This window comes from Malania oleifera, chromosome 13, assembly GCF_029873635.1.
Source record: "Malania oleifera isolate guangnan ecotype guangnan chromosome 13, ASM2987363v1, whole genome shotgun sequence".
NCBI lineage: Eukaryota > Viridiplantae > Streptophyta > Magnoliopsida > Santalales > Ximeniaceae > Malania > Malania oleifera.
The window spans coordinates 14,042,325-14,052,396 of NC_080429.1; the positions used below are offsets into that span (position 1 = coordinate 14,042,325).

Here is a 10,072-nt window from a genome sequence, read left to right on the forward strand (position 1 = left end):
GGGGGCATCTGTTCATTATTATTATTATTATTATTAAAAATTGATACCGATCGAGAATGAGCTATACATCAAAATGACCAACTACTCATTTCATTCCTCCTCTCACCTCTTTCATGATTTAAATAAGAAATCCCTATAACACAAAAGTTTCAAACTCTAATGATTGAAATCAATATCATTTTGAAGTTGAATATGTTTAAGAACTTAAAATTTAGAGTTTGAATCTGAATTCATCTGAATTTAGATAAAATGTAATTTAAAATTGTATGAATTTTATTCAAATCACACAAATTTCAATTAAATATAAAAATTCATGTTTCAAAGTTATGTTTAGAAAGATGCATTTTGGAGTTTAAATTTAAGTTTTATGAAACTTTGGATATGATTTCATATTGTATTTATATTCTTACCCATATTTCACATAAAGAGAAAATGAAATAAAAATATTTTTTTTTCTTTTTTTACCAAATCTACTCATGGCAATATCAATTTTTTTTTCTTTTTTATTGGGTTGTTGGTGTTTTTTCTTTATATATACAGTACTTTATTAGGTTTATACTAATAAAAGTTGTACCTTTAGAAAGTGTACAATTTTTATACAAGGTATGTTTTCGATATAGAACTTTTTTATGTATAAACTTTAGGTTATTTTATTTTATTTTCCCAAATTCTAGTTACCCTATCAACTTTTTATTCACTATCATAAGAATTATTATATATATATATATATATATATATATATTTTTTTTTTCAACCATCATGGTCACACCACACTACTATTCTTAATTATTTCTTAAATTGTGCACCGTATCTAACACCTTACCAAAAATAACTTTCCTTATTTCATAAAAGCAGTGGTGGAGCCAACATGCTTTTCCATAAAATGTCCTTTTTGTAATGCAAGTTCTAGGGCTTCTTATTCTTTTTATATTTATTTTTATTTTTCTTATGGGAGGTTTACATTGAGCTTAGACTAAATTTAAAAAATATGTTTTACATTTTGTATTGTTTTTGCTTCTATCCTCTCTCAAAATTTGAAACACATATCTTCAAATTAAGTCTTAAATGAAAATTATTGGGATGTCCCTCAAGAGACATAGATGAAAAAAATTATATCCTTTGAGAGGACCACCATGTGTGGTCCTCCCATCAGACCTTCTCATCTAATGAAACAATGAGTGTCATGTGGTAGGATCCACGTATAATTTAATGGGACCTATTTAATGTGTTTTTATTCGATGAGAGGGTCTAATAGGAGAACCACATATGTTGGCCCTCCTGCAGGACATAAGATTTTCTTGACATATATAAAGACTAATTAATTAAACCTTTTACCCAGACTGTTTATTTCATTGTCTAGTATTTTGACACAATCCATTTATCACTACATTGTCTTATATTTTGACACAATATATTTTTCAAAGTTCATTAAATTGATAGTGTAAATAGCGCGACAATGAATTGCTACAATGTAACATATGTCATTAATTACTATTCATCTAAATAATAAATAGAAGAAAATAAAAAAGGTTTATGAGTAAAATGAGCATTTTTTTAAGCAAGAAGGGTTCTCTTATCAAAATTAATTATGTCGTCCTGTTTGAGATTTAAATCAACTTGTCTTCATTAAGAGTTAGTTTTATGTAGGATATTCATAAGATATGCAATGCAGTGTAATCTATCTTTAATTCTTTTTAGAAATTAATTATTTTTAGATTTATATGCCTATAATTTAATAATTAAAGAATTAAATATTGTTATGCATTACTAATGTTTAGTTTCTGACCCACTATGAACATTCATAAAGTTTTTTAAAAATATAATTAGCCAACACTTATGTCTTAATTAAAATTTAACTAGAATTTAACTTGAAATAGTAATATATGTTTTTAAAAAATTATAAATTAATTAAGAGATATTTTTTTGGGTAGTAAATGGTTCCATCATAAAAAATGATCGCTACTTTCGAGATACGCAATGAAAATATCCGCTATCATAAGTAATATAATAAGTGATCATATGAGAAATCAAATTCTAGATGTCCAAATTGAAAACTTACCTTAAAATTATTCTTACTTCCCACCAAAATACTTTACGGATGATTAATTATGAAATATACATCTACTGATTACAAATAGTTATGAATTAGTTATATAGTAATTAATTTTTTTGACATTATCATTAGTTTTTTTACTTAAGTAATATTTACATTATTTTTGAAAAAAAAAAATGAGCGCAAATACCAGAAGGAAAGAATCTACTTTAAATGTACATATGCATGTTCACTTTTAACCAAAAGAAACAAAAGAAAAGAAGAGAAAAGATCAAAGAAAAAAAAGGTTCCCTGCTACACCAAAGGAATAGAATTGCAATCAATGGCTGGAATTCCAATGTGGGGGAGAATCAGTTACTTGGAATTTTTCTTAGATTCTATATTTTTAAAAAATTTCAATGCTAAGATGGATCCCACATTTTATATAAGGGCTCCACAAGGGATTTACATTTAACACATCGTTAATTCATCTTATTATTGGTATTTTTGGGGGTTTGGGGGAAGATACTCATCTCTCATTCTATACCCTTTTAATTTTTTTTTTTTTTCAATTTCACGACTTGAATGATTAAATTTAAAAACTTTAACATGAAAATCTTAATGTTTGATTATGTATGAAATATTCTATAAGGAACATAATGATTAATTTTAAATTACTGGTAAGATGTGCTGAAATTTCATCCATGATGTCTAATAGTAAAGATTATTACGTAATATATTTTAGAACAGAGTGTGTAATAATATCTTGGTTATTTTCAAGTGGGTACATTTGTAATATCCTAAGGTTTTGCACCATTGTTATTGCATTTTTATTTATAATTGCGAGTTCATCGAATTAGATAAAATCAATTGCCAAGTAATATTTTTATTAAGTCCCAAGTTAATAATTCAATCAAAAAATTTTTAGACTAATGAGTTATGCAATTTCATACCAGTTAACAATGTTGTGAGGTAACGATTATGAAAAATTTTGCATTTTGGTGTCTAAGTATGGTTTTTCAAGAAATTGTAATACTGGGGACGATTAAAGTTGCATGTATGATGATCATATAATGCTACTATCTCTTATATTATCTTTCAAGTCACGAGAAAGATAGTGTGGTATGTCCACTGTTATTGAGTAAGTAAGAGATTGAAGTCATGCTATTCTTGTTCTCAAAACTGCATTAGTTGTAGTACAAATATTTTCATAACTTTAAGCTTGCATCCCAATAACATGTTATTAGGTTTAAGCATTTTGGGATGGTTGGTTAGTCCACAATTTTTAGATGTGTTTTTATTTGTATTATGTGGGTGTGTGACACTTGTATAACTTCTAAGGGTGTTGTGTGTGATAATCTAGGCCGAATCTTACAAATAGTACAAATTATAGAAGTAGTTTGCTTTATATATAATAGAGGTACCTCACATTATGAGCCATTTAATATGACTATGGTCACAAAATCTCCCACTCAAATATATGCAATATTTTGTTCTTATCAATCCATGTCACAGACACATTACTATAGCTGAATTTCACTCTTATTACATTACTAGCTTAATTTAACTCTTGGGGACGAAGTCCACTTTGCTCTTCTATCTCGATAGGGACATAATTGATTCAATTTGATCAATTTTTTGTAAAATCCAACAGTTAAACCAAATTATTTGGTTCTAAATATTTGTGAACTGAACCAAACTGAATCAAATGATGGTTTAAGGTCGAATTGAAACCGAACCAAAAATGTGTTGATCAGTTTAGCCTCGTAATGGGCCTTGATTATATCTACTGGAAACTAAAGAGGACATTGGTAATTTAACTCAACTCTTATCAAAGCCAAGCTTTCTTCATAATATTTTTGAGAAAAGACCATTCTCATTTATTCTAAGCTTTGCTTGTGCCAAATCTAGAAACATAAGCCCCTTTTTACTCTTATGTTTTTGTTGTATTAGATAGCGTAGAACATTTCATAAGCTGATCGGTTTATTGGAGGGAGTAGACTTTTCGATAAAACATTGGTATAGAGAAGGGAACAAAATGGTAGATGCCTTGGTTCGTCAAGGTGTTATGGGGAGGAATAGTTTGTTTACAAATAGTAGTCAACTCCCTAAAGTTATCAATGGGTTGTATAAACTGGAGAAGATGGGTACGACTTATATGAGGTATGTTTAGTTAATTTTCTGTTGGTTTTGGTTTATGTTTTATGTTCTTTACCTTTTATTTGTTTTGTTGCTTGAGATTTGTTTTGTAGGTCCTTGTTTTGTTTTGTTTTTCTTGAACTTGTAATCCTGTTTTGATTGGTTGTTGGTGTTGATTTTTTTTTTTGGAGGCCTTTATAACTTTGTCTTTTATTCCTCCCATTGATTATCTTGTAACCACGGTATTCCTCCGCCAAAAGTGAGAGTTTATCAATAAATAAATAAAAATGCCGCCCTTTTTTTTTTTTAAAAAAAAAAAGAACATCTCATAAGCTACAAAATTAATGTTGATTGTTATTAGCCTAGGTATTATGAACAAAGGTCCTTCAATTTTTAAAGGTGACATTGGTGATAATAGATTTCAAATAATTTTCCACAACCTTAACACAGACTTATACGTCTTATTGAAATGCCTAATTGGTCTAAAATTGGGTAATAATTTGGATTCATTGTCTTTAGAATTGTAGCAAGGTATGTGATTTAATTTCATTGAGAATGTAGTCGTAGTTAGGGAATTCAACAACTACTTTTCAACTACAGGTCTCCCCACTATATATATGTTAGTGCTTTCTTATTCAAGAGCCGAGGAATTTTAAAGATGTATTTGATTAAAGGAAAGTGTTACTTCATTCTATGTATAATTTTTCTTTTTCTTTTTTTTTCACATCAAGGGTTTCTTACATGTTAATTCAATTGTGACATTTAAAATATTCATCCATCCTCTTACCCTTTCTAATAGCCTAGCAGTAGTGTTCTTCTTCCCCTATTAAGATGGCATGAAGTAATTTGGTATTTTTATCAGACTATAGTATCTAGTAGGCATTCCCACACTATTATGTCTTTATTTTATGTTTGATTATACTCACTTTATTGTTAGGCATGTTAGTAGCGAGGTTAATGAATTGGCTCACTTGGTTGGTGGCCAAATTGGAGCTTTTTAGGGAAGGAGCTGATTTTCAAAAGACCCGTCTAGTTTTTTTCTTTCAATTGGGAGGCGATGCTATTGTGCTTCTAGTTTTTGTTTTGCTATTTTAGACATCATTTTAAGTTAATAAAAATTACAAAGTTAATAACAAAAACATTCGACAAAAAAAGTTGATAAATTTTTTCTTTTAATTGGGAGGTGATATTATCGTGCTGCTTAGTTTTTGTTTTTCTATTTAGACATCATTTTAAGTTAAAAAAAAAGAAATTACAAAATTAATAACAAAAGCATTCGACAGAAAAAGTTGACAAAAATGGAAACAACAAAAATAAAATCAAGAGAATGAAAATTCTTTAGAGTTATTTCTTTTTGATGAGTTTTAATTTGCGTAGATTTTTTTTTTTTTTTTTTTATAAAAAAAAATTTCTCATAGCAAATTTTTCATCAAGGTAACCATCGAAGGTGACATGGTGTAATTGGGGCAAGATAAGATTTTAGTTTTACATTTTAATTAGATTCCTTATTTTTTATTTTTCACTACTTTTCTCAAGTTGAATTAATTTTTATTCTTAAACATTTAAGGTCATTGCATGCCTATACAGGGACTAAAAAGCATGTGTGTATGTTTGATATTAATTATATTTGTATTCGTGGCTATTCAAATTACTAAAACTTTTTTAATTATTGTCCTAAATTATTTATCAACCACAAACTTCAATCGATTTACATCCAATAGCTTTATTGTTTTTTTTTTTAATGGGTCCCCATAACAGAGAACTTGAGATGAATATATAAATATATTTAAAAAAAAAAACGCAACATAAGTGGCGAAAAAAAAAAAAGGAACCACTGAACGAGACAAGCACGAGTGTAGTGTTCTGTCACTTTCAGTTCAGATGACAAATAAATCATTCACGGCTCGGATACAAATATAAGTACAAAGTAGCCCCCTCTTCCTCTCCTTGGAAATATGGCGGCAGCTTCTCCCACGTTATTTTTATTGTTATTTTATTTTATTTTATTTTTTGATTACCATACTAACATATATTCCAACTCAAAAAAATTAAATTTCGGAGGGAGGTAAGCATCGGAGAATCCCAGGATACATGTTTACGTAGCTAGGCTAGCTAGCCGCCACGTCCCCGAACTATGTATTAATCGCTCTCTCTCTCTCTCTCCCCCCCCCAACCTATAACAAAAAATTAATTCCCCCCCCCCCCCCCCCCCCCCAAAAAAAAAAAAAGGAAAAGATTAAACGAGCGAGGAATAATGCTGATGATCATCAGCTTCACACGACGACGAACATAAAGAATCCTCCTCGTTTTCAGCTTTTCGTAGCTTCTCTTCCTCACTTAATATTGTTTCCTCTGTGCCATCTTCAAAAACTACAGCGCCTGTGAGCCCTTTGGCCCTGTGGGCTTCGTACTCCCAATCTGTTCTTACCAAAACTATGAGCATGGTCACAACGCACGATGCTTGAGCAGCCAAGAGCCCCAGCCAGAGTCCCTCGAAATCGAACCCGGCGAAGAACCCTAGAACCACCGCCACCGGCATCCCCACCATGTAGAAGCACCCCAAGTTGATGTTTGCTCCCACTTTAGGCCTTGCTGTGCCCCTCAAAACGCCGCAGCCGGTGGTTTGCGGGCAGTTCCCGAGCTCGCACAGCCCGATTATCGGCAAAACGGCGGCGGTTAGGGCTATTATCTCCCCATCTTGGGTGAACATGCTTGCCCACAAGTTCCTCACGTGCACCGCAAAAACTAGAGCCGAGAAGCCCAGAATGAAGCTGCCCGAAAGCCCCACGACGGCCGCGAGCTTCGCCTGCTCCGGCCGGTTCGCACCCAATTCGTTGCTAACCCTAGTCGATACGGCGGAGCTCAGGGACGATGGGAATATGTAGATTAGTGAAGTGATTTGGATCAAAATACCCATTGAAGCGACAGTCGCGGTCGGGTTTATCAACAAGCCGCAGAGCAAGATCATTATTTCGTACCACCACCATTCGAGACAGACCGAAATGCAGCTCGGAAGGGCTAAATTCAGTAGGGTTTTCCAGCCCTTCAAACACTCCATGGAAATACAGTCCCAAGTTTTCTCGTAGACGCCGGAGACTAGAATATAGGCGAGAAGCGACGCAACAAGGTTAAAGTTAGTCCAAACCCCACTTAGGGCAACACCTTTGATGCCTAGATTAAGGTAAGAAACGAGGAGATAGTTAATGGGTATGTGCAGAAGAATTGCAACAGTGGCACAAAATGTTAAAGGCATGGTTATGGATTGAGTTCGGAGATAAATCCTTAATGGGTGAAGTACAGATTGAGCAAAGAGGTCAGGGATCGAGTAAAGAAGATAGGATTGAGCTTGTGTGGCTATTGTCTCATCTTGTCCACAAAAGATCAATATCGTCTTCACGTTAAGCCATAAGAGAGAGATAGGAAGTGAGCATAAGACGAGAAGGAGCACGGTTCGCTGGAGAGATAGGCCGAGGAGGGGGAGTTTTTTGGCGCCGAAGGCTTGGCCGCAAATGGGCTCCATGCCGACGGCGAGGCCGGAGAGGACGGAGTAGCCGGTGATGTTGGCGAAGCCGATGGCGAGGGAGCCTCCGGCGAGATCGAGGTCGCCGAGGCGGCCGAGGAAGAGCATGGAGATCATGGAGCGAGGGTAGAGCAGGAGGGCGGAGAGGATCATGGGGAAGGCTATTTTGGCTATGGAATTGGCCTCGTCCAAGAAGCCGCGGCGGCCGGAGTAGTCCTTTTTGCTGTGGTGGTCAGCTGCCTGTTGGTGAGGTGTTGGGCTTTTGGACATCAGCAATGGGACGAACATGTCGGCCTCTGGGTCGTTGATTGATGGCAGCGTTGGTGGGCTTGGCTCCACCTTGCAGCTCCCTGGAGAGGACTGCGACTTGCTCATTGTCTTGTAATTCTAGAGAGAGAGAGAGAATTGGAAGACGGGTCCTTGGACGATGGTGGCGGAGAGTGGTTTATAAAGGGTTTTGCCGGTGGCTAGGTGTCAACCGTTGCAATTGTTTTGTGAGAGAGAGAGAGAGAGAGAGAGAGAGAGAGAGAGAGGCGAGAGACTAGAGAGAGAGAGCTTGGCTAGATGGTATATAGGTTGGAGGGGGTGTGGATTAATGAGCAGTTTTGAATTAAGCTTTTTGTGTAATTAAGCACGTACATTTTTTAACTTTCTTTTTACACAAACCTCAAGCTGATCAGGCGGAGACAGGCAAAGATAAAGAAGGAAAGAAGAAGGAGAAGGAAAGAAACACAAAAGTGAAAAAAGATTGCTTTACGGAAATAGAATATTACTATTGGCATTTTATAAAATGGAGAGTCAAAGCGACTACAGATACAACGTTCGCTTCAGGAAATTATACGGCTGCAGAGAGACCCGTGTCGTCGAAAATACAGACAAAAATAGTTCCACATGAAGCTTTTTTGTAATGGGCCAAAGCGGCCCATTTACGGCCCAATTGACTTGTGGGATTACACACTTCATTAGGATTTTGTCAACCCAAAAATTGTGCACTTTGTGGCTTAATGACTTCACAAATTACCACTCTAAGGCCCTTTCAGTGGGCCCATTCTCACTTTTTAAAATTAATCGCGCATATGTTGACTAATTACATGAAGTCAATTAAAATATTATTTTTAAAAATCATATGCTATACTGTCTAACTATGGTAGATTTTGTAAAGTCAATTGAAATTTCAGATCGCTTATTCATTTTGTATAGTTATAGACGTTTTGATTAAAATAGAAAAACAATGACTTAAAAAATCTTCCACAATTAAGTAATTCAATTAATTATAAAAAATCAGTTGATATCCTAATTTAATAATTTCTTAGTTCATTATCGTATTCAAATCTTCCGATTATGTTTATTGTAAGATACAGTGCAAAAGTGTGAGGGTATTAATATCGTTGTCTATAAAACTAAGTATTCAACTATGTACGCATAGATATACATAATACTAAGTAAAATCTACATAGAGAAAAAAAATGAAAGATATGATTAATTAATTTATTTTTTCAGAGGGATGAGTTTGGCTTCTATAGGGAACCCATGATCAATGCACTTATTAGCATTGACTGACATTTATTAGTGTGGAAGACAATTGCCATAACACACCTTCAAATTTTGAAAATTCAAATTCTTTATCGACAGATTAAAGTTTGGTCCCACCAAAAAAGAGTTTATTCCCGCATACTAAGACCATAAAATTAGATAAAATTACTAATAAATAAAGAAATTAAATTCAAATACAATTACATAAAATTACATTTAAAATGTCGAAAAGTTAATGCTTGACCTTAAAAAAAAAATCTTGGTTAAAAGTGAGGACATATTAATAAATAAAAGGAGGTTCCGCCCACTTTTAGTAAAAAATAAAATAAAATTGGCATTATACATTGATATCAGCCTAAATATTTATACTATAATCTATGTTAGATATAAAAGTACAAATAATGTAAATCATTTTGTGAACAAAAGATATCTCTGTCTTTTGAAACTAAGATAAAAAATTCCTAATATAAATAAATTTCTTACTATACGTCGAAAAATGAATTTTGTAAATTGATATATGTACAAAAATATCATAATATTTTAAAAGTAAGACTAAACAGTCAATAAAAATATATATTTTAATATAAATGTAAAATATGTAAATCGTTTTATACACAAAAATATCTTTAATTACCTTTTGAACATAAGAAAATATTTATAAAACAAGTTTTTTTTTTTTTTTTTTATGAAAATATATCATTCTATTTTAAAAGTAAGACAAGTATTCCCAAATAATAAATTTAAAATTTGGTTGAAATTAAAAAAAAAAAAAAACTCATTAATCATTTAATAAATAAAAAAAAATTACAAATAATTTACACAACACGTCGCAATATTGAAATTGTAAT

At 32.7% G+C, this 10,072-nt stretch overlaps 1 protein-coding gene across 1 annotated transcript; it reads right to left on the reverse strand.

Annotated features, from left to right (window-relative positions):
* Positions 1-6,407: 6,407 nt before the first annotated feature.
* Positions 6,408-8,173, reverse strand: LOC131145693 (protein DETOXIFICATION 49-like). The gene has a single exon (XM_058094892.1). It carries the CDS (start codon positions 8,064-8,066, stop codon positions 6,408-6,410), a length of 1,659 nt encoding a protein of 552 aa, XP_057950875.1. The 5' UTR covers positions 8,067-8,173.
* Positions 8,174-10,072: the final 1,899 nt, after the last annotated feature.